This window comes from Schistocerca serialis, chromosome 1, assembly GCF_023864345.2.
Source record: "Schistocerca serialis cubense isolate TAMUIC-IGC-003099 chromosome 1, iqSchSeri2.2, whole genome shotgun sequence".
Lineage (NCBI taxonomy): Eukaryota > Metazoa > Arthropoda > Insecta > Orthoptera > Acrididae > Schistocerca > Schistocerca serialis.
The window spans coordinates 688,719,382-688,744,895 of NC_064638.1; the positions used below are offsets into that span (position 1 = coordinate 688,719,382).

At 39.6% G+C, this 25,514-nt stretch overlaps 1 protein-coding gene and 1 long non-coding RNA gene across 3 annotated transcripts in view; one reads left to right on the forward strand and one right to left on the reverse strand.

Moving 5' to 3' along the window:
- LOC126480541 (28S ribosomal protein S5, mitochondrial) overlaps nt 1–25,514 on the forward strand; it is a 102,484-nt gene that overhangs the window by 57,276 nt on the left and 19,694 nt on the right. Inside the window, exons 7-10 of one of the 2 annotated variants that reach the window (XM_050103875.1) lie at nt 5,032–5,231; nt 9,384–9,533; nt 20,562–20,678; nt 23,015–23,146. In XM_050103875.1, coding sequence (XP_049959832.1) covers nt 5,032–5,231; nt 9,384–9,533; nt 20,562–20,678; nt 23,015–23,134 — 587 coding nt within the window. In that variant the 3' untranslated portion in view covers nt 23,135–23,146. The remainder of the gene's footprint in view (nt 1–5,031; nt 5,232–9,383; nt 9,534–20,561; nt 20,679–23,014; nt 23,147–25,514) is intronic. The other variant, XM_050103874.1, reaches the window with a different exon arrangement.
- Nucleotides 3,770–25,514, reverse strand: part of LOC126480567 (uncharacterized) — a 43,369-nt gene continuing 21,624 nt past the window's right edge. Inside the window, exon 3 of the long non-coding RNA XR_007587446.1 lies at nt 3,770–3,929. This is a non-coding gene — a long non-coding RNA (uncharacterized LOC126480567). The remainder of the gene's footprint in view (nt 3,930–25,514) is intronic.

Here is a 25,514-nt window from a genome sequence, read left to right on the forward strand (position 1 = left end):
TCAGAATTTGAAAGAGAGTATTCCAGCTAACGTTGTCAAAAGCTTTTTCTAAGTCTACAAATGCTAGAAACGTAGGTTTGCCTTTTCTTAATCTTTCTTCTAAGATAAGTCGTAAGGTTAGTATTGCCTCACGTGTTCCAACATTTCTATGGAATCCAAACTGATCCTCGCCGAGGTCCGCTTCTACCAGTTTTTCCATTCGTCTGTAAAGAATTCGCATTAGTATTTTGCAGCTGTGACTTATTAAACTGATAGTTCTGTAATTTTCACATCTGTCAACACCTGCTTTCTTTGGGATTGGAATTATTATATTCTTCTTGAAGTCTGTGGGTATTTCGCCTGTCTCATACATCTTGCTCACCAGATGGTAGAGTTTTGTCATGACTGGCTCTCCCAAGGCCCTCAGTAGTTCTAATGGAATGTTATCTACTCCCGGGGCCTTGTTTCGACTCAGGTCTTTCAATGCTCTGTCAAACTCTTCACGCAGTATCTTATCTCCCATTTCATCTTCATCTACATCCTCTTCCATTTCCATAATATTGTCCTCAAGTACATCGCCCTTGTATAAACCCTCTATATACTCCTTCCACCTTTCTGCCTTCCTTTCTTTGCTTAGAACTGGGTTGCCATCTGAGGTCTTGATATTCATACAAGTGGTTCTCTTCTCTCCAAAGGCCTCTTTAATTTTCCTGTAGGCAGTATCTATCTTACCCCTAGTGAGACAAGCCTCTACATCCTTACATTTGTACTCTAGCTATCCCTGCTTAGCCATTTTGCACTTCCTGTCAATCTCATTTTTGAGACGTTTGTATTCCTTTTTGCCTGCTTCATTTACTGCATTTTTATATTTTCTCCTTTCATCAATTAAATTCAATATTTCTTCTGTTTACTACTACTGCTGTACTACTCTCATGTCAAATGAAAACAAAACAGATTTCTTTGGCCGGGTGCTGTCAAGTGAATTAAAATACATTCACATAATTACAGAAGGCTAAAATGTGTTATTAGTTGCAGAACAAAGAACTTATTTTTGTCGGTTTGCTAAAGAAATTTTCTTTTATTAATCTTTTCCACTGAGGCAGACAATATATTTGAAAAAAGTGTTTTAATTCCACACACTGTTCGCTGCATTTCAAGTGCACGTTTTCAACTTCTAGCACTTATGGTATTATGCCATAATAAAGAACCAAGCATGAGATAACACAGTACTGGTACTCCAAGAAAATTTACATCCCGAAAACCACATTGAAAAGCTTAATATCAGGTTGTGGCCTACTTCGCTTGGTATCTGGACATACGAATGTGCACGTCCTTCGTATGGGTCATGAAATTCTGATGCTCTTGGAGTATCTTCTGATGTCTTGTTTCTTTTATGACATAATGTAAGATCCTTTAACGTTTTACACGTAGTAACATACCGGCTCCCTACGACATCGTAGCTATGCAAGCGCGGTGATGACTGTCATCTGGCGCTCTCTAGCAACTGCAGAAATGAACCTGTTTCTAACAGGTCATGGGAAAATATTCCGAATGTTCGTTTGAAAAGTGTTCTTCCACTACTTTATGTGCGGTCTCAAGTGTGGATCGCACCTTATCGTCAATCTCTATGGTCTTAAGCTCTATCCACTAAGAGAGATCTTCTTCGAACTTTTTGCTTTGACCTAATAGGTACTTATTTATCTTCTTAGCTGAGTTAGTTTCTATTTCACTTAAATGATCTGTAATATTACAAGCGTTTCCGTCAAAGTAAATTTCCTTTTATGCAAGTTGAACTATGTGCGAGAATGTACGATGAATTTCTTAAATCACAGAGCGTTTGACTCTCATTTAAAAATCAACTCTTTGATGACAAGCCGTTTAGTGAATTTTGATCCCAGAAGATCAGACATTTATGTCGTTATTAAAAATTTTTCTGGCACATTTATGTGATATATCTTAAATTTTAACACATGCACAAAAAACCAGTGTTTTATGTGAAAACTTAGCTTCTCTTGCAGCGTATTAATCTTATAGACCAAAATTATTTGTGAAAGCTTTGTGTATGTAACAACAGTATTTATATTAATTTAAACCATAAACTGTTTCTGTTTGTGTGTTCGCGCTACTTAACAGTGATGTTGCTATTGGCTGGCTACATCACGTGTCCTAAGCTCTTAATACCCGCCGTCATCGGCTGGCGAGATCATGCTATAATTGGCTTACAAAAGCGTATCGCAATCTTGATTTCAATGCTTCGGAAAGTAACATGCGGTGTTTGGTGGAATTCGAATTTATACTTTTGTAATACGAAAATATGCAACGTACATGTTGCTGAACAGCGAAGATTTTTCCAAAACGTGGTTTTCTCTCTGTGTTTCATTTTCTAAAGCACCGGGAAATTCTATGCTTGCGTATAAAACCATAATCATTCAAAGGACTGATAAGTTACACAGTTCTGAGATCTGAGAGAAAATATACTGTCAGTTAACAGGGAAAAAGTATGTTTTCACCCGGGAGAAAGTGTATTTTTAACTGGGAAATCCGGGAGAAATCCAGGAATTTTTTTTCCTTGTCTGCGTGTACACCCTGTCCTCCTCAATCCTTTTGTAGCACACATGCTACATCCAAAATTTCTTTTCTAGCTCAGGTAATATCTCAACTTACTGTGCATAATTGCAGCACATACTGCACACCATGAACTTGTCTTCATTTCTGCATGATCGCAGTGGGTGGCAGTGTCTGGTTAAAGGGAGCTGTTTACCAGAATGTCTTTGAGAAATAGAGGAAATTTCTATTTGTTTTTCATAATTTTGGACAAGAATGTGTTTAGCACGTGCTATAATATGCTAGTACACCGTACACTATTAAAGTGATTTCATGACAACAGTACGACAATATATTTCTTTTCACTGGTGCATTGGGACTACAATTGGCAACAACTTGTATTTTCATATTCAGTTATCATTGTTAGCATAGTGTCTGGGTGTTTAATGCTGAATTTTCTGAGTGTTGGACATATTTCAGTTATAAGATGCGATCAAAAAGTTTCTGTTCAAAGACTGCACTAGACCATTGCGTACAACTCGATGTCTATATATCTGCATTGGAGTCGCACTGGGTTGAATATACACTGCAGCAGTGCTCTCATACAAAAACTTTTTGATCATCCACCCCCCCCCCCTCCCCTATATTTTCTAACATGGGAAGTATTTACTTTGAACATGTTCTAAAATTTTGGTGAATTTCTCCAATTTTTTAAATTTAGTGTTTTACCCTTATTTTGTCCCAGCTGCAAGTGCATTTATAAATAGCTATGTTGCAGAAGGTGGCACCTTTTGTTTGCAAGGAACAAATTTTACACACTCTGATTTCCCTGTGTGAAGTTTTTATTGCCTTCTCAGAAAGGATGTGTCCAAGGCTGAAAGTATCAAATCTTAAATGTGGGTTCACTGTCTTCACCAATAAAAGATACCATTCCTTGAGTCTTGTGTTCATTACTGATTTGAGTAGTTTCTGTAATGAAATGTAATGAAATGTAATGAAATGAAATGAAATGAAATGTCGTGTGACAAGGGCCTCCCGTCGGATAGACCGTTCGCCTGGTGTAATTTGACTATGCTACTGTTTTAGCATGGTAGCAATACTCTACTTTTATCTGCACCCTAATAGAACAGCAAACAGAAAAGGTGACTCAATTTTATTTCACAGTTCTAGCAATCATTTTTCCTCCCAGGATATTTCAGTGTATCAAGTATACTGCCTTAGTGATTAAATTGATGAGCGGCTCATACTGTCAGAGGATACATGACATCTGGATGCCCAGTAAAACGTGTGGTTCAGCACAGTTGTCATATCATCCTACACCGTTGATTTTCCATTATACTCTCCTGCCCTCAGCAGAAATGCTCAAAGATTTGTTCTCCAATGATTGCCTCCAGTCTTGGATACACCTATAAAACAGAACTAGACTACTAAATGATGCAAACACAATGGGTGAGGACTTACTCTAATACAGAAACTAATTAAGGAATCTGAATTTTTTTTAAAGCAGGCAGCGTTACTCAAACAATTTACTCATGAATGGGATTTATGATTTATAAGGTACTTACTAAACATGTGTAAATGCCCAACTAGATTTGTGTGAATGCATGATAAGTACAGTACTGTCACATGCATTTTGCGGATTATATGAGAAGGAAAGGATAACATCAGCAAGATGAAGGTTTGAATTGTTTTAATTAACTTGTAGCTATAAAAAGTAGTGTAATTCCAAAGAAGAGAAAGGAAGTTGGAAACAGCTCATTGGTTAGATATGTAATGGGTGTATATCACAAATGTGATTAGCTTAATCAAATAAAATATCAAGTTGTGTGATTTTTAGGGCCCTGTCATCTTGACATGCCACCATGAAACATAAAGTAAAGTAGTTACTTGCTACTCTTACTGCTTACTGTTATTCCATATCCCAGTGCTTCAAGTACATGGTAATTTTTAAAAAATCCATTGTGCATAATTGTCATCTGTTACAGTAGAGTCTTTCATTTCTAGCATGATGTGTGTAACTTTCCATATTATTAAACAATGGAAAATCTAGGATGGAATGTAACAATATTATGAGAAGGAAAATTGCTACTCAACAAAGCAGCGGAGATGCTGAGTGGCAGATACGCACAACAAAAAGACTGTCACAAATTAGCTTTCAGCCAGCATTGCCTTCATCAAGACTGTAGTCGTGTGTGTGTGTGTGTGTGTGTGTGTGTGTGTGTGTGTGTGTTTATTTTTGAGGAATGTCATGCTGGGCGAAAGCTAATCTGTGACAGTCTTTTTATTGTAACTATCTGCGGCCCAGCATTTCCATATTATTGTTGTTGTTATAATAATAATAATAATAATAAATAGGTAGCTAGATGTGTATATTTTGTGCCATAGTATTTTGTGATTAATCTGAGTCCCCAACTTAAAAAAAAAAAAAACATAAATAACACTACACCTTTGTATGCCTTAGAATTAAATGGAATTATTTTATTTATGATTTGTTTTATCTTTCTACAGTGTTCCATGATTTTTTTAGTCAGTTTGGGAAAACAAAACTCTTTGTTAGCAAGAGACCTGAAGGGTATGGCCTTGTATGTCATCGAGGCATACGTACAATATGTCAAGTTCTGGGCATTAGAGACCTTTATGCTAAAGTTGAAGGCTCTACAAATCTTAGCCATATTGTAAAGGCATTTTTCATAGGACTAATGCAGCAGGTAAGAAAATATTTATGAATCAGTTCTTATCTAATATATGTATAAAATTTTGTCAGTGCTTGGGCAGTGTCAGATTTGAGTTGAAACTTGAGCTTTTACCGCATGATTAATATACGTACAAGATATGTGAGATGATGTCTTCACCTTGCTTACGCATTCTCGGTCACACATTCCTAGCTCAGGTCACTCCACATTTATTAAAAGATAAGCAAGCAGAGAGTAATAATGAGATACCTGTGTTTATCGTCTGCATCAGTACAGAGGTTGATTAGAAAAGCTTGGGGCTATGGCTGTAGTCATGGACATCGGCAAGAGGGGGGGGGGCTTGCCATTCCTATGGAATCTGCAGTACAGTGTTTTGTTCACATATATTGACAGAGTAACCATCATTTCTGTCGGGTACCACCTACAAAATTGAGTTTTTATGGTATGACATCATGTCTCGAAACTGGCCAACCCATCTATATAAAAACTGCTAGTTTTAGAACCTTGCCACCCCCCCCCCCCCCCCCCAACTTCCGTTAAAATATCTGCAGACTCCCATGGCCATAACTGTATGTGTGTTAATGTGAATGATAGCAGATATGTACTGTTCATTCATATTATTTTGTTTGTAGTGATCACCTGTTCATACTACATGACTCCACAATCCATCCATCCTGATCCCTTCCCAAGGAGAGTGTTTTAGACAATTGTGTCATGAGTGCGGTTATCAGTATTTCGTAGCCCATTGTTATAACTGAGCAGTGAAGAAATCGTAACAGTTTTCCAAGAAGTGTATCAGGTATCAGTGATCATTACTATCACCAAAAGTTAGCATTTGATGTCTGGATACAGAACTGATGCAGATAGTAGAACTTATTCAGATATTGTCTGTAGTTTACACGTATGTGAAGCCAATATGGCTGATTCTTAATATTGGAGTAACTGTTTCCAACTATGAAGGAAACACAAGATGATGATGATGATTTAAAACGCAATTACATGTAGAATTTTCAGCAACTGAAAACATATGCAGAAGAGGATAGGCAAAGTAGGCAGTAAAGCAACTAAATGTAAAATGAGCTTGACCTCTTCTTTGATCCCTAAAGTTCATATTTTCTTCAGCAGACCATTTTGTGCTGTTTGTGTTGTTGTTTTTAACGAATTGGGGAAGCAACAATTTTAGGAACCTGGAACAAGTGTGGAAAAATAACTGTGGCAAAAACTCCAAATTCGTGATGAGAAACTTACATTTGTTACTTGTGATGCCACATATTGACAAGCCGAAACATATGATGAAATTTAGCAGTACCTTACACAGCACTAAGAGTGAGAAAACACTTTAAAAAATTGATAGGGAACAACAGCATCCAAATCTTGTACCAAGAATTTAACAAACTTTTGTAAACCATATTGAGCAAATCGAGCCACACACACTTAAACTCAGTGAAAAGGACACAATAAAGCTAAGTTGTTTGAAGCTAGACAAGGGGCACTAAGTTTGAATGAACTGCATGGGGAACGTGGCCATATAGTTAGCTTGGCCTGTTACAAGACATTTTGAAGCCATACAGATAGCTGCTCGCTTGGTAGAACTAAGGATAATTCAGATTATTCCCAAGCTAGAGTACTGCACTTTTGAAGCTTACATGAGAGTTAGCTGTCAGAGCATGCACCAAAGTGTTTCACATGTGGATTGGAAGGACATGTTACATGGGATTACAAAAACAGAAGCATGAAACTTAAGAGTAGAAATCCTCACAGAGTTCATTATGAGAGGTATTCATAATATTTATTCAGTTATGTCAAGGCAAGATATATCATCATAAATTACAATAAAGTATGGGTGGAAATGAAACATGTAAAACTGATGATTCTTGGGTATTCATCTGTATCAGACCTTGAATATAAATCACATTTTATAGATCTTCTAAAAAGTTTCATTTCAACATCATTTGCTGTTAGTATAATTGCTGATTTTGATGATAAATTTTCTGGGTCCCTTCTAACATAGGCACAAAATATTCATTACACTTTCAAACATGCTCTTGGACAAGGTGACACAGTGTTATGACACTACATTTAGGAGGACAACAGTTCAAATCCCTGTCCAGCTATCAAGATATAGGTTGTCTATGATTTTACTAAATTGCTTAAGGCGAATGCTGCGATGACTCTTTCCCAGTGTGAGCTTGTTGTGCACCATCTGTAGTGACCTCATTGTCAAAGGAAAATCAAACCCGAATCTTCCTTCCTTCCTTCAAACTTTATCTATTAAGCTCATCCATGAAATATTTTGTGTGTGTGTGTGTGTGTGTGTGTGTGTGTGTGTGTGTGCGCGCGCGCGCGCGCGCGCGCGCGCGTGTGTGTGTTCATCCTTTAGCTATTTAGGTTTTACCACAACAGAAGCAAACAGCACAGTATCATCAGCGAAACAAGTATGATTTATATATGTCCCATTAACAGGTATCTCCTTTTATGTTTCCTGGTTTAGGGCTCTCAAGAGTTCCTCTAGACCTACTGAGAATAGATTGAGTGATACTGAATCTTGTCGTGTGACTCATCTTTCATGAATTTGCCGCTATCCTAATGCAGTCTGATAGAAGCTGTAGCATTGGTGTGCATGTTTATCACTGTAGTAACATAATAGAATCAATACTTTGTTTCTGAAGAGCACTTAGTTAAGATATTGTGAGCCACTATCTTTCTCAAGATTTGTGAATCCCAACAGAGGGATAATTCAGATTTATTACTCTTTCTATAACTTTGTTGTGACTTGCAAGTAGCTTATTTGTGCTGTATGTGCCTCTTAAGGCAGCTCGTTCCACTGCTTGATTAAAAACCAATGTTTTTTCGAAGTGATTGGTGGTAATCTTGGTGAATATCTGGTACATTAGAGAGAGGAAGCTGAGGAGTCTACAGTTTCTTTTGTGTCTCGTCTCTCTGTTTTTCTGTGAAGTAGAAGACTTGTAGCATCGTTCCAGTTTCTTAAAAATTTGATACTGTCACAGACAGGCCTTATCACTGTCATTTCCTGGCATCTGTCCTTTTTTACGCCTCTGAAGGATTTACACACCTTATTTGGCATCATTTCCATAAGTCATTATTTCCACTATTAACTACCTTCATGTTTTAATCTTTACAGTACTATGCAAAGATCAAAAGGGTTCCTCAAATGCATGTATTTTGGTTTATTTTTTTCACACACATTATTTTCAGTAGTTTCTCTAGTTAACTTTTTTGTATCTTCTAATTTCCTTTCAAAGGCATTTATAAATAGCTTCCTGTAATTCAATCATTACTTGTGTTATTGTTTGTTGGAGACTCACACCTTCACTTTAAAAGTTCTTCTTCATTGCTCCTTTCTAGGTTTTTGGGTTGTGAATCGGGGATCTCTGTCTGTCTCTCCACTGCTTGTCTCCTTTTTTAAGTACATCTATTGGGTTTTTCTCCCACTTGCTCTGTGATCTCCCTCACTGTAACTGCCAGTCTGTTTCTGGGTTTTCTTTGTGATCTATTTCATGTTAACTTTTCAGAAAATATGTTCTTTGACACTTTCTCATCTCTCATTCTTATCATATACCCATATGGGTTGCTTTTTTGTTTCAATTTGGTCCTAAAGTTGCAACATTCTCCTCCTTTTTGTTGTCTTTCATCATTCTAGCCTTTCTGCCTCTTGCATTCAGCACCTCATAAATATTTCACCTTTGCTGCTAGCATTTTTCTCTCTTCCCTTTTTTTTTTCGTAGTCCATATACCAACTGCATATTTCATAATAAGTTGATTATGGAACTTTTTTACATACCTTTTGGATGTCTCAGTTCCACAGAACACCTCTTTCACTTTGGAGAAGCACTTTGCATGTTGTATTCTTTTCCCAATCAGGAAAAAAGTGTGATATTTTGTCTGAAGAAAAGCAAGAGAAGGAATACTAAAATAGATATTGAAGGATAATGCAGGTAGGATGATGTAGGAAAGGGAGAAAATGTTTAACAGAAAAGGAAAAGGATTGGGAGGGGGGCCCCTTCAGTCGAACTGACTTAGCACATGGTCACTCTCAAATGGAGATGGGAAGTTTATGTAACAAAATGTTCCATAATGTGTCATATTGGTATGTGTAGGACATTGTAACTCTGCATACTGGTACATAATGTGTAATTTGCATTACAGAAGAGTCACCATGAACTTGCAGAAGAAAAAGGATTACATCTAGTGGAAATGAGGGAGGAAAATGCTTCCTTTCCACGTGTTGTTGCTTCACCAACTGTGTGCCGTTCTTCTAGTGATATTCCATCAGATGAAATCCGTGATTTGACACAGGTTTGTATTTCTGATACAGAATTGTTACTGCATAAACTTTGCCACATAATTAGTTCTTGATTAAGAAAAAAATCCATAAGTCTTCTATTACCTTTTCTACTAGTTTTAATACCCACCCCCATAGCCTGGGTCTCTAACACACACCTGTGTCAAGCCACTCACTTGGAGGTAGATGGTTTGAAACGTAATGGTGAAAGATACTTTTGCCATCAATATTTGATCAGTAAGGGATTGGAGGTGCTGGCAAAAGTTCTTGGACTTTGCACCATTGTTGTGGATTAAATTTGAAAATCCCTGCATTGTGTAGTACAGTGGAGGCCAGTGATGCTGTTGATAGCACTCTGTCCCTCAAAATACCCAATTGGTGCTTTATGGAGGTGAAGGTTAGGTGCCAGCACCAGATTTCATCCTGATCCTTCTCTCATAATCACCAGCTATGCATGCTCTACACTATATACAGACTTGTTACAGTAACCTACACAAGACAGTTAAAACTCTCATACTTTGTTAAAGATAAGTACCATTGTGTATGAAAGATGAAGAACTTTTCCAACTGGGAAGCTGAACCTAGTCACGTCAACCAACCACCAGTGGCAAGTGATTTTAGTTTCTAATGACTTTCATAGACACCAAGTCATACTGAGCACTGTAATTTAGGATATGGAATATAATTCCTGTTAATTTCACTAAGTAGTTGTTGTTGTCAAGCAGACCCTACTGAGTAAAGAATTTATGGAAGCCGTGACTTACGTGAAAACTCAGGTGTAGCAAAACAGTGTTCTACAACTCTTAAATCATCTTTTGTCATCGCAGCCCTGTGTGTTTGTAATTATACAGTTCTCAGTGTTTCACAATAAATGTCACTTCAGTAAACATTTTCACTACAGTTCTTCATACAGTGTGTGTATTTATTTTCATGTCAGTATAATAAAATTACTTAACATGTTGCCTACTTTCTTTCATAAACTAAACTTTAAATATTGACAAATGGGATAGGGAAGGCGATTCATTGTTGGCAAATTTTTTTTCCCTTTTTGCCCTTGCTAAGCACACATCCTACAGCACTTCAACATTTTTCATGATATTGACCAAACGATGGACGACACTTAGCATATTTCTTACATGCACTTTATCCCACGAGACATTTAAATATTGCTCATTGATGACTGATACATCCAATACACCCCGTCTGCACAGTCTTGATGAATGAGGGATCTTCTCTTATGTTATGTTCCACAGTTTCATGTCTTGCAGAGCACTTTAAGTTTCACAGGCTGTGTGTGGGCGAGTATTGTCATGTTGGAACAAGATATCACCTTTGAGTTGCAAAAATGGCAAAAGAGTGGATTTAACAACATCTTGCACATACTGAGCACTGGTTAGCATCCCCTCTAGAAACACCAAAGGTGTAAGGGAGCTGTAGCTCATCACACCCCAAACCATAAGACCTGGATTGGGGCAGTGCATCGTGGATGAATGCACTCTATGAGACAGTGTTCACCAGGTCAATGTCGTATGCACAACAGTTGCATGCAGGCAGAAACTGCTTTCATCACTGAAGACCATGGCACACCGTTCCATCTTCCAGGTGATCCTCTGACAGCACCAGTCAAGCCAAGCAAGTCGGTGCTGTGGCATGAGAGGAAGACGGGCTAGAGATGTGCATGCCCATAGTCCCAGTGCTGATAACCGGTTCACAACAGTTCTTATTGACACTCTTGGCTTACAAGCCCTCTTATCTGTGCTGCGGTAGCTGTACGGTCAGCACACATTTCACAATATTGGCTGACCGTTGTTGTGTGTACTTTGATTGGTTGTGTAGTAACATCTATACTGTAGTGAGCCCACCTGTGCCACATTAATTTTAAAGTGTTAATGTCTGTACAGTGTACTGTACATATGTAACTGTGTGTTTCTTAATGTTGTAATTCCAGCATTACAATGAGAATAAGAAAAAAAATTGTTCTTTGAATGTGAAACTTGAGGGCTTGAAAAGACTAGACAAAGGAGAAACATTTAAAAAATATTTCTGCTGAGTATGGAGTCGGTGAAGTGACAGTTGAAACAAGTGTTCTCTTTTTGTCATTTGAATGGAAGTCAGTGAAGAAATCTGAGTATGAAAAGCTTTGTTTGTTTGGCTTCCTTGACAAGGACAAAAAGTAAATCAAACAATGGAAAATCCAGGATGAAATGTAACAGTAGTTTGACAGGATAGTCACTACTCACCATACAACGGAGATACTGAATCGCAGACAGGCACAACAAAAAGACTGTCACAAAATAAGCTTTCGGCCAACAAGGTCTTTGTCAAAAGCCCACACACACACACACACACACACACACACACACACACACACACACACACACACAGTCCATAAACTGAAGCTGCTGGTAATAGGGAAGTCTCCTACGCCTAGAGCTTGAAGAAATATCACTGCTTTTGCACTGCCTGTTACATATGTCCACCAAAAATCTGCTTGGATGAACAAAAATATTTTTAAGGATTGTTTTTTTTTGAAGATTTTGTTTCAGAGACCAAAGATTACTAAAGAAAAAGTGCTTGCCTTCCAAAGCAATCTTAATGCTTGACAACACTGTTTCACACCCTGATGAGAAAGAATTATAATGTGACAGTATTTTACAATGCTTGAAAAAAAGGGAAAAAGGTATTGTCGTCGTTTGCTTCAGACACTTCTGGAAACAGAAGATGAGGGAACCATTGAAGAATTTCTAAAAAAAGAGAAAAAAACTAAAATAAAAGACATAGTTTACTGGATAGCCAAATCATGGCCCGAAATAAAGGTGGAGAAACTAAAAAAGTCTTGTAACCAGATTTTATGGAATGAAATGGATACCTCCAGTACAGATGAAGATGAACTACACCATTGGCAGAACTGATGGAAAAAACTTGCTGGATATGAAATTGTGAATGCGAGTGATGTTTCAGAATGGCTGGACAGTTTGAAGTGACTGATCTTGCAGATGTTGAAACGGTTACTGAACCTGCTGAAGACAGTGATGATAAGGAGTTGCCTGAAGAAATTGTACCTGTGGTCACACACTCAGAGGGTTTGGTAGCACTAGATGTGGCATTGCGTTATATCGAGCAGCAGGCAGAAACTACTCCAGCTGACACCATGCTTCTTAGATGATGGTGTGAGCTTCCTGCTAAAAATAATGAGGCCCTACTGTAAAACAAAGGACTATGCACAACTTCTTTAAAATATAACTTATATTTTTGCCACTTGGAAATGTGTGCCCATATATGCACAGGGTGATTATAATTAAAGTTAAACTTTCAAAATGCTGTAGAAATAACACCACTGGTCAGAATGACGTCAAATTGCAACAGAATATTATCGAAGAAGGGGGTAAACGTATGGCAGAAGAAAAAAAAAGTGTGAAAATTGATTAATAGATGGCGCTGCATATGTCAGAATACGTAAATGAAAACACCTTTCATGCGCATGACCCATTGAAGTTGGTATATAAAAACGCCGGGTACACGGCTTTTACTCCTTTCGCACCTGCGATGTCTCAATGCAGGGTCACACTGTGCTTGTAAAGCTGTATTACAGGAATGATGACTGTGGACACGTCAGTCTGCAGAAGTTCCGGACACTGAGGGGTTTGAAAAAAGGTATTGGTCCAATGACTGCCATGGGTCTGGAGAAAATGATTCAGAAATTCAAAAAGATGAGTTCTTTTGATGCGCAACCTAGTAGAGGTAGGAAACGAATTGATTCAAAGTCAGTGGAAGCGGTGGCCAGAGCACTGCAGGAGGAGATGAGTGGTGGTTTGTAAATGTGTAGTGCACAGAGAATTGCTTGAACATTGGACACACCCACGGTGCTTAAAACCCTATGAAACATCCTTCTTTGTATCCATTCAAAATTACCCATGTGCACTAGTCGCTTCCTGTTGATCTGCCAGCAAGAGAGACCTTTGCTTTAAAATTTCTTGCTTGCATGGTTGCATGGAAGCGGCCAATGATTGGCAGTGGAAGATTTTGTGGACAGACGAAGCCCACTTCCATCTGACAGGATATTTCAATACACAGAATTGTTGAATATGGGGAACAGAAAATCGACTTGCAAATCAACCAGTGCCACTTCATCCTGAAAAGGTCACTGTGTGGTGTGGGTTTATGGCATCATTTATCATAGGGCCATATTTTTTCAAAGAGACAGGTGCTTCCAGTCCTGTTACCTGTACCGTCACTGGTAAGCGCTATGAGTGGCTTTTGCACAACCATGTCATTCCAGCTGTCCAACAGCGTGGATGTGTGGCTGAAATCATTTTTAAGGAAGATGACACACCTCCGCACATGGCAAATGCAGTTAAGCAGTTGCTGAAGCGCCATTTCAGAAATGCTACAATTATCAGCCACCATTTCCGTACAGCCTGGCTCTCCTGATCTCCTGATCTTAATCCATATGACTTCTGGCTGTGGGGCTATCTGAAATATGTTGTGTTCAGTGCTCCTATTGCAAACTTAGCTGCATTAAAGGCACGCATTGTGCAACACGTTCTGAACTTGACCCAGGAAACACTTAGATCAGCTGTGGAACATGCTGTTTCTCGATTTCAGCTTGTTGCAGAGGACAGTGGATAGCGTATTGAACATGTTTTGTGCCAGTCACACAGAAATTAACAATCCGATTTGATTTTGATTGATGCTTTTTATGCAGTTTTTGACCTCAGGATAATTAAAAACTGATGTGAGTAATGCTTGTTATGTGGTTTTTGGCCTCAGGACAATTAGAAACTGATTTTTCTCATCCGATATGATATGACCTTACCATGGTGGTTGGGCTTACGTAACTAACAGTATCACACCTGTACATCCATGCACATAGAGTAGTATAATTTTTTTAATGTCAAATGTCACCATTAAAGTATGATGCTTGCAGTGCCATCTATTGCTACATTTTGTAACTATTTATTTTTCTTCTGCCATATGCTTTCCTCTTCTCCGATGTAATTCGCAGCCCCAGGTTGACAGGTAGGTTTCGCACGTACCCCCTGGTACAGGTCAGGCCCAGTCAGGGGTGATTGCCTGAGCTGCAACCTTCCCAAATCACCGATTGGCCCCTCTGTCAGGTGTTTGGGAGGTGTGAACAATCACCTAAGGCGAGTGTGACCCCTTGTGAAGGGGCCCCCAGTTGGAAGGAGCACACCATCGGAGACGCTGACAATCATGGGTGATTTTCCCGCAATGAACCAATAATCTTCACTATCAGTGTCTACAAAACGTAAATATAATGAGGCTAATGATTCAAAGACCCTTCCCACTGCACCACAGTTCCTCGTGGTCTCATGTACTGAAGATGGTCAGTCCTTTGCCACGATAAATCCATTTATTATCCAGAAAGGTGTTGATGCAATTGCCAGCCCAGTGAAATCCTGCTCTTGTTTATTGAATGGCACTTTGCTTTGGAGACTACTTCTGATTCTCAAGCACAACTGCTTGCCGCCTCGCTTCTCCACAGCCACCCTGTTCGTGTCGAGGCCCATAGAACTCTGAATTCTTCACAAGGTGTTACTTACACTAGGCTGCTCTATGGTCTAACTGAGGCCGAAATTCAATCTCTCTGATCAGGGTGTCATCACCGTCCATCGTGTAATGAAAAAGGTCGATTCGTCCTTAGTGCCAACCCACATTCTTTTTCTCACCTTTGATAGAGTGGTGCTTCCGTCAAAGATCAAAGCAGGCTCTGAAATTACCACAGTCTGGCTTTACATTCTGAACCTAATGCACTGCTACAAGTGTCATCATTTCAACCACACTAGAATGCCTTGTTGAAACCTAGCCAAATGTGTAACCTGTGGTAGGGTTGCGCACAAGAGTGATTGTCTGCCTCCTCCTCCCTGCTGTATTAACTGCAATGGCGGCCATGCCGCTACCTTCGGGATTGTCTCGTGTATCTTGATGAGTGGGCTGTCCAAGAGTTCTGGAAAAAGGAAAAAGTGCATTACCAGTCACTCGAAAGTTACTGGCTAGTGTTTCCGCATCTGGCACCTATAGTTCTGTTCTTGTTACCCCTCGTTCCACGGAGGACATGGCCACACAGACATGCAACATCCCATTCTGCTCTGAGGTTGTGAAACCACTCAGTGTCAAGGTAGCATGGCCATCTCCCCCCCCCCTCCCTCCCCCCCATCCAGCTGTGTAACAAGTTGTCAAACTCTTGCCTCAAGGGGCGAAGCCACCAGCTACATAACCAGTAGGCTGTAAAGGACAGGAGTAGTACTCCCATTAAGATTTCCTCCGTCCCTCCAGCCAAACAACCCAAGAGTCTTATTGATTGGCGACTCCATAGTGTCCTGTGCACTACGACCAGATAATGGGTATACTTGGAAGGAGAGACAGCATTGGTCGTATATTTTTGTTTATTATCGCAAAATCGATTTTCGGTCACTTAGTGACCATCTTCAGTGCTGTAATTATAACTTAAATTAGTAAGCACGGGTGTCAATAAGCTTACGGCAATCACATAGACTCACATAGAGTCTATGTGATCGCCGTAAGCTTATTGACACCAGTGCTTACTAATTTAAGTTACAATTACAGCACTGAAGATGGTCACTAAGTGACCGAAAATCGATTTTGCGATAATAAACAAAAATATATGACCAATGCTGTCTCTCCTTCCAAGTAAACCCAAGAGTCTTCCCCTACCCGGAAAGGCTCCAAGAAGTCCACTAAAGGCAAACAGTCTTCTCCTTTGCCAAATCAAAGATCCTCTTTGACAGTGCCGCTACGTGATACTTTAGCCCAGCCGGCCTTCATTTCGCCGGTGCGCACCACCAACAGTTTCTCAGCATTGGACTCCACAGACCAACCGCACAAGTATGCCGAAGCTTCTGTGGAGCCCATTGAGCAGGAGACTTCTGCTTCTGTGCCCTGTTGTAGCGACTCTTCACAGGCTGTCACTTGGCAGCCGCCGAGGTAACACCCCTACATCTCTTCCTCATAATGACTCTCCTCCAATGGAACATTCATGGTTTTCGGTCCCACAAAGAGGATTTATGACTGCTTTTAGCATCGCAGTGTCCCCTGCATTCAGGAAACAAAATTGCGCCTCATGACCATTTTGAGCGTTCACATTTCTTCCGAATTTGTTTTGACCTTCCCCCTGAGGTCGGCATTCCATCACATGGGGATGTCATGCTGCTCATACTGGATGACATTAACCCATCTCCTTGACTAACCATCTTCAAGCTGTTGCAGTCTGCCTTTTCCTTCCCCACCTGACTTTTTCCCTCTGTACCGCTTGTGTGCCTCCGTCATTCAATGTCACCAGGGCAGAGTTTCTTCAGCTTCCATTTTTGCTACTCGGTGACCTTAATGTGCATCATCCCCTTTGGGGTTCTCCCAGGACCTGTCAGAGAGGTACCCTCTTGGCTGACCACCTTAACCAATTTAACCTCTTCTGCCTTCACATAGGGGAACCTACTTTCCTTTCCGACTCCTCGCAAACCTATTCCCATTTGGACCTATCCTTCTGCACTGCCCAGCTTGCCCATTGTCTTGAGTGGTCCATTCTTTCTGATACGTACTCGAGCAATGATTTCCCATTTGCAATCAGTTTGCTGACTCCTACCCCATTCACGTGACTGCCCAAATGGCAGCTTACTAAGGCTGACTGGCAGCTTTGCTCCTCCCTGGCAACCTTCAAAAAACAATATCTCCCCAGTTGTGATGACCAGGTGGAATATCTCACAAATATTATCCTTACTGCTGCAGAACGTTCCATTCCTCGCACTTCATCTTTTCCACATCATGTCCTAGTCCCTTGGTGGACTGAGGCATCCCGTGAGGCAATTTGCAAATGTGGATGTGCTCTCCACGTTTTTAACTGTCATCCCACGATGGCAAGCTGCATTCATTATAAACAGATGTGTGCAAAGTGTCATCGCGTTCTTCGGGTTAGCAAGAGAGCTAGCTGGATTTCGTTCACTAGTTCTTCTAACAGTTCCACACTTTTCTCTCTTGTGTCCGCCAACCTCTGACGGCTCTCTGGGACTAAGATCCATTCCCCAATTTCCGGCCTGACACTATCAGATGATGTCATCGTGGACCCTATTGTTATCTCCAACACCTTGTGCCACCATTTTGTGGAGGTTTCGAGCTCTTCCCTCTATTACCCTGCCTTTCTCCATCGGAAACGAGTGGAGGAGGGCTTACGTGGCTGCCTGCCCTGTTTCCTTCAGGCATTATTAAAAAACTGAGTTTTCAAGGTGCGTGTGGGTTATGCCTAGTTGGACACATTTATCCAGGAAAACGGTGCCCCTCAGGGGTCCATCCTGAGCGTCGTCTGCTTTCCTATCATCATTAACCCTATAATGCCCTGTTTCCCGCCGGGCATCTCCAGCGCCCTTTTTGTTGACGATTTTGCCATCTATTGCAGTTCTTGATGGACCTGTCTCACTGAGCCGTGTCTTCAGCTATATCCCGATTGTCTTTACTCCTGGAGTATCGACAATGGCTTTTGCTTTTCCACCAGCAAAACCGACTACGAATTTCTGTCGACCCAGTTGGTTTCTCCCACCATCTTTACATCTTGGACCTGTTGCCCTTCCATTCGTTGAAACTTCAAAATTCCTGGGGCTCGTGCTCGATAGGAAACACTCTTGGTCCTCCCATGTGTCTTACCTAACAGCCCGCAGTATGTGGTTCCTCAATGTCCTATGTGCGCTCAATGGTACTTCCTGGAGATGCCGATCGAACCACCCTCCTCCCTTTGTATCAGTGCCTTGTCCGTTCGGAACTCGACTATGGGTTCTTTGTTTATGTGTCTGCATGTCCATCCCTCTTAAGCCTTCTCAATGCGATCCACCGCCGTGGCATCCGTTTGGCCACGGGCACCTTTTACATTAGCCCGCTTGAGAGACTGTATGCTGAAGCTGCTGAACTACCACTGACCTACCGCTGTGACTTTCTCCTCAGCAGGTATGCATGCCATTTGTCTGCCATGCGCAGCCACCAATTCTATGCCTGCTCCTTTGATGATTACTTCAATCGCCAGTGTGGGGTGTGTCCCTCTTCCCTGTTACCTCCTGGAGTCCGCTTTCAGCACTTGCTATGGTGGCTAAACTTCACACTACCTGCAGCTTTCCCAGTGAGTGTTAACCTTGGCTTTCATTCGCTTCCTAAAAACACTACTCCAGCCTTGTTCTATTGCCTACAGTTTCATGACGTTCGCATGGAACTTCTCCATAGTACCTTTCTATACACTGATGGCTCTCGGACTGACCGTGGGGTCAGGTGTGCCTTTATCATTGACACCGGTGTCTTTCGATTTTGGCCTACAGCACACCGCTCAGTATTTATAGCCAAGCTCTTCGCCCTGTATCAGGCCACAGAGTGCAATTGGCGACACAGCCTTTTCAATTGTGTCCTCTGCTCAGTCTCACTCAGTGGCCTTCAAAATCTGTGTGTGGTGTACACCACCCATCCCTTAATTCAGCGGGTCCAGGAAAACTGTTACTCGCTCACTCGTGGTGGAGCCAGTGTGATATTTCTGTGGGCACCTGTCATGTCAGTCTGCCAGGAAACGAGCCTGCTGATGCTGCTGGCAAGGCTGCAGTCGTCGTAACTCAGCCCCCTAGTTCATATATTCCCTCTGATGATCTCTGTGTTGCTGTCTGTCAGGAGGTGGTGTCCCTTTGGCATTGCCAATGGTCCTCTCTTCACAGGAATAAGCTCTGGCTTATGAAGCCTCTCCCAGCAGCTTGGACGACCTCCTCTCTGCCCTCCCACGGGCACTGCCTTTTTTAGCCATCATCATATGATAAGTGGCGCTACCCCACCACTTTGTACACATTGCACCCAGGTTTTAACTGTCCGCCACTTCCTGATGGAATGCCTATTTTTTAACCATTTACATTCCCACTTAGGTTTGCCGTCTGAGCTATCAACTGTTTTAGCAAATAATGTGTGGGCTGTCGATTGCGTTTTACTTTTTATCCACCAAAGCAGTATGGTGAAAGCCATTTAATATTTAGTTTTATACCTTTGTTTCTGTATGGTGTCCTTTTTAGCCCTTTTCCCATGTGTCTGTTTTTAGCCGTCTTCTATTATGTCAATTGGGATTGACGTATAATCATTTTTTAACTCCTCTCTGTCTTCGTATTCTTTAGATTTGACTTGGGCACATATAACCCCACTTGTTTTTCAGCCCTAAGGCAAAACAAAACCAGACCCTTCTCTGATAATATTCCTTGTAATTTCACATCATTCTGACCAGTGGTGTTATTTCTACTGTGGTTTGAAAGTTTAACTGTAATTATAATCACCCTCTACATAGAACACAGGTATGTACCGTAGTGTTTTTATTTGTTTTTTATCGTTATTGTGCTCATTAAACATTTATTTATGATTTACCCACTGAATTATTGATATTTCTGTATTATCAGAGTTTTTTTATAATTCGAGATTGAATTACTGGGGCTCTACTGAAAATATATTGTGCAGATAAGAGAGAGTTTAAAATACAAGAAAATTTATTAATCTACAATGAAAAAAGGAGTAGTAATTAGTCCATTGTCACTAATGTTGCATTAGACTTACGAAAATAAGAGTTAACACAAATCAGAGAGGTTTTTAAAATACTAAATATAATTTTCTAAGATAGAAGAAAGCAGAGATTAATAAAACAGGCAAAGGTGGCAGACTGGATGGGTCTTCTGTATAGTTTGCACTTATGGCAGATGCCAACAGAAAACATGTTGGAATTATAGTAATTCTTAATAATTACGGTATTGCATCTACTTAAAAAAATAGAGAGTAATTTACTTGAATTGTAACCTAACCATAATTTTTCATTCATATCATTACATTTGGCAAAGCATTGAATAATAAAAGATATTTTTTAAAAATTGTCCAAAATTTCAATTTCTTATATTTTTATTGTTTATTTCAGTATAATAATGTAATCTGTTTTTGTTGAAGACAGCTAAATTCTTTTCACTATAAATTTTCAACAGTTTATTTTTATAAATTTTTGTAATGAATTATTACAGTACGCTCTTGGTGGCAGAGTTGTTTTACACAAGAAAAAATGGCCTCCATTTTACACCAATCTACCCTTCTGGGATACAGTTATGAAGAAAATGGAGAAAGTTCGAAACCATGACAAGGTAGGGCATATACACAGAGTTATATAATTTGCATCTGGTCCATTGTTAAACTTTGTTTGTAATTAACATGAAAGAAAATTACATTATGAATATTGTATGCATTTGCATGAAAAAGACTGGTACCCATTACATGGATATAGGTAGCAAATTGTTGCTATTAATACTCTGACTTGAAAGAAATAAAACTTCCTGGTGGATTAAAACTGTGTGCCAGACTGAGGCTCGAACTCAGGACTGCTGCCTTCCATGTGCAAGTGCTCTACTGACTGCGCTTGCCAAGCACAACTCATGACCCGTCCTCACAGCTTCAATTCTGCCAGTAGCTTGTCTCCTATCTTCCAAGCTACGAAGATGCAGACCTTGCAGAACTAGAACTCCTGGAAGAAAAGATATTGCGGAGACATGTCTTAGCCACAGCCTTGTGTATGGTTCCACAATTACGTTTTCACTCTGGAGTGAAGTGAAAATGTCATTCTGGAAAATCCCCCAGACTGTGGCTTAGCTATGTCTCTGCAATATCCTTTCTTTCAGGAGTGCTAGTTCTGCAGGAGAGTTTCTGTGAAGTTTGGAAGATATGAGACAAGCTACTGGCAGAATTGAAGCTGGGAAGACGAGTGGTGAGTCATGCTTGGGTAGCTCAGTTGGTAGAGCACTTGCCCATGAAAGGCAAAGGTCCTGAGTCTTGATCTGGTACACAGTTTGAATCTGCCAGGAAGTTACATATCAGTGCGCACTCTGCTGCAAAGAGAAAATGTAGTTCTTGAAAGAAATAGTTTTGTCTGCAATATTAAAGTGACTAGGTCAGCTGTTAAAATTTATAGTGTTTTGTTTAATGTAGTAATTTGTCCCTAATTTTACAATATAGTGTCACTGCATTAACTGTGAAAACATAGTTTGTCTTCATGATTTTTTGTAAAGTGAGTTGATTACCAAGTTTTTATGACTCTATGACCATTATTTTTTCTACAGTAAAATAACACATTGGCACCCCACACAGTTAAATGATCCCTCGATTTGCTTATCATTCAACTTGCTTTCAGATCAAGGCTTGTGTACGTCATTATTGTTTTGTCTTTGATGTCTGTATGCTCCAGTATTGCAGTATATTTGTTGCAGTTTTAGGAGACACACGTTATTTCACAATAATTCTGCAAATCTGCTATCATGTGCAATATCGACAACTGCAGGAACTACTATTGGCTTCTGTTAGTGTTCGATACGCCCTCTCACAAGATTTTATGCACGAGTTTTGTAGATTTATAAAAACGCACCATTCTTAGTACGATTTATTATAATTATTGTTGTAATGAAATGTCACACAATGATTTTTTGTATAAGAGTGCTCTCTCTGAAGTGAGTTGTTTTTGTCAATAATTTAAAAATTAAGCATGAAACATGCTTGTATTATAAATTGCAGTATGCCGTTTCAAGATGACCATTCAATGAACATTTATCACAAAAATGTCACCAAATGTCAGTTAATAATGCATCAATGATAAAAGCCTTCAAGAGATACTGTGATAACCAAGACAGGAAATTAAAACCACAGGACATAGTGCAGGCGTAATGGATAGTGTCATGGTTTATGGGGTTGAAGGATGTAAGTTCACGTCCTGCTGCATACATGTGTTTATTTTCATCTTAGTGTTGTTAACACTTTCTGGGGTATTCTGCAACGTTTGATGTTATTTACGTTTCTATCTAATTAGAGAACAAAGGATGAAATAAATATTTGGCAATTTTAGAGTCTTTGGGTAGGCACAAAACTGAGAGTACAGTTTTAATTCCTGTGACTGAAACGAGCAGAAATTAACTTCATATTCTTTCTTCTCAGAAACATTTGGCTCCTTATTACTGAATATGTGGTGTAGTTATCCAGGAACCTAAGAGGACAGCTTAAATTGCTGCAAGTGAGAAAGAGAGCAGTGACATTCATATTCTTCCTTGTCACAAAGTCAGTAGCAGTACTGCTGTTGTTGATATTGCGCATGACATCAGAATGTTGTCACTTTTGCAGAAAGTGTTTTAAAATGAATGTGACCCCACATGGAACTTAATCTATGAGTAAACAATGTAAGAAAGTCTTAGATGTCAGTTTGTCTTTTTTCGAAATAGCACTTCAAGTTAAGTAATTGTTGCAGTTTAGAAAGAGTGACTATGACAGTTTTGAGTGAATTGTGCATATATTATCTATAATTATGCCCTACTAACAATGGAAGAAATGAAAGTTTGCTAGGAATTGTTTACTAAAGGAAATACAACCCAAGATAGATCTGGAGTTGCTCTTGATGATGAGTGTGTGTCTAGGAATAATGTATTCTAATTTTCTGTTGCAGTCTCATAATTCATGTGAACGAGGTACTGATGGGTTTATACTGATTGATATTGGTTTTTTCTGGTGCAAAAGTAACTCAGTTTTACAATGTAGTGAACGTGGTGTGGGTGGCAAAGTGTAAATTATAGAAAATGTAAGTAAGACATGTGAAAATGTAAGTAATTTGCATTTACATGGCAATAATTGTGATGGAGGAGATTCATTTTATACATAAAAAGCATGCACTGGGATCTATTAGATAAATCTAAGATTTGGTTATGTTTTGAGATAGTTAAGTGGTGAGCAGCTGGTTCTGTGCTGGCAGGTACACTGAACATGCCTCCCCCTGTACTGCAATTTGATGACACAATTACAAAACTGTGTACAGGCCTTGAAGCTGCATGTACTCAAAGTACTTAAAGCATATGAAAGCCTGCCCTGGAAGCTGTTCAGTGTAATGAATGAAGCACAAATCTTACGCTGTCAGTAGATGATTATTCTTACATGAAGAGAGGACACACTACTCTTAATGATATTGCATCTGTAATCAGTGTTGAGAATAAGACCGTGCTGGATGTGTTACGTATGTTAAAATATTGCCACCTTAGAAGGTAAAACATTAGAAGAAGCATGGCAGCAAAGTCACAAAGAATGATGCAACAAGAATTACAGTGGAACAAGTGGAGGCATGGAAGTTCAAGCTACAGTAAAAATGTGTGAGAGATCTCTCATGAAACACAGTGTAAAGTGTACCTATTATTTTGGGGCTGGCAATAGTAAAGCTTTCAGAGCAGCGTGTAACACAATCACATATGATAGACTGTAAGATAACGGAACTGGAGTATAATGTGGAACACACACAAGTTTAAGCAGTAGATTAAGAAAACTGATAACAAGGAAAAAAGGGGCAAAAACTAAAAGGCTTAAAGGTGTTGGGAGCGAAACAGACACTCTGCAAGTTTATTTTGGAAAAGCAGTCCTAGAAAACACAAGTGTACATTCTATGAAAAGACCAGTTTGGGCCACATTTCTCCCATAAGATAGCTATCAGTGAGCATCCACAACATATATTTTGTCCCAAAGGCAGTCACATCTGGTGCAGTTACTGAAATGTAGAGAGGCTGGTGAAACATACAACCATAAAAATAGGTTACCTTCTGTAATTTTAAATAAAATAAAGCCTGTGTACAGATATGTATGATTTTAAAAAATATTTACATGGAGGCACACAAGTGTGATGAAAGACTGAACAGTCAAATGTGGCTATAATGTCCCAAAACTACATTATTTATTTATTTATTTATATGTCTAGTTCCGTAGGACCAAATTGAGGAGCAAATCTCCAAGGTCATGGAATGTGTCAGTACATGAACTTACAACATAAGAGTAATAACACACAAAAATAAATGTTCATGAACCTGAAAAAAGGTCTGTCCATAAGTTTAAGTAAACGCTATCAGCATTACAAAAGAATCAGCTTAATTTTTCAAGGAACTCCTCGACAGAATAGATGGAGTGACCCATGAGGAAACTCTTCAGTTTCAATTTGAAAGCGCGTGGATTACTGCTAAGATTTTTGAATTTGAGTGGCAGCCTATTGAAAGTGGATGCAGCAGTATACTGCACATCTTTTTGCACTAGAGTTAAGGAAGTCCGATCCAAATGGAGGTTTGGTTCCTGCCGAGTATTAACCAAGTGAAAGCTGCTTATTCTTGGGAATAAACTAATATTGGTAACAAGAAATGACACTAAGGAATATACATATTGAGAGGCAAATGTCAAAATACCCAGACTCGTGAACAGGTGTCAACAAGAGGTTCGTGAACTCTCACCACTTATTGCCCGAACCGACCGTTTCTGAGCCAGAAATATCGTTCTAGAATGGGAAGAGTTACCCCAAAACATAATACCATACAACATAAGTGAATGAAAATAAGCAAAGTAGACTAATTTACGTGTCAAAGTATCACTCACTTTTGATACTGTTCGAATAGTAAAAATGGCAGTATTAAGTCTTTGAACAAGATCCTGAACGTGCGCTTTCCACGACAGCTTACTAACTATCTGAACACCTAGAAATTTGAACTGTTCAGTTTCACTAATCATATGCCAGTTCTGGGAGATTAAAACGTCAGGTTTTGTTGAATTGTGTGTTAGAAACTGTAAAAACTGAGTCTTACTGTGATTTAACGTTAGTTTATTTTCTACAAGCCATGAACTGAGGTCATATACTGCACTATTTGAAACAGAGTCAATGTTGCACACAACATCCTTTACTAACAAGCTAGTGTCATCAGCAAACAGAAATATTTTAGAGTTACCCATAATACTCGAGGGCATATCATTTATATAAATAAGGGACAGGAGCGGCCCCAACACTGATCCCTGGGGCACCCCCCACTTGACAGTGCCCCACTCAGATCCCACATCACAGCCGTTATCAACATTGTGAATAATGACCTTTTGCTGCCTGTTCCTAAAGTAAGAGGTGAACCAATTGTGAGCTACTCCCCTTATTCCAT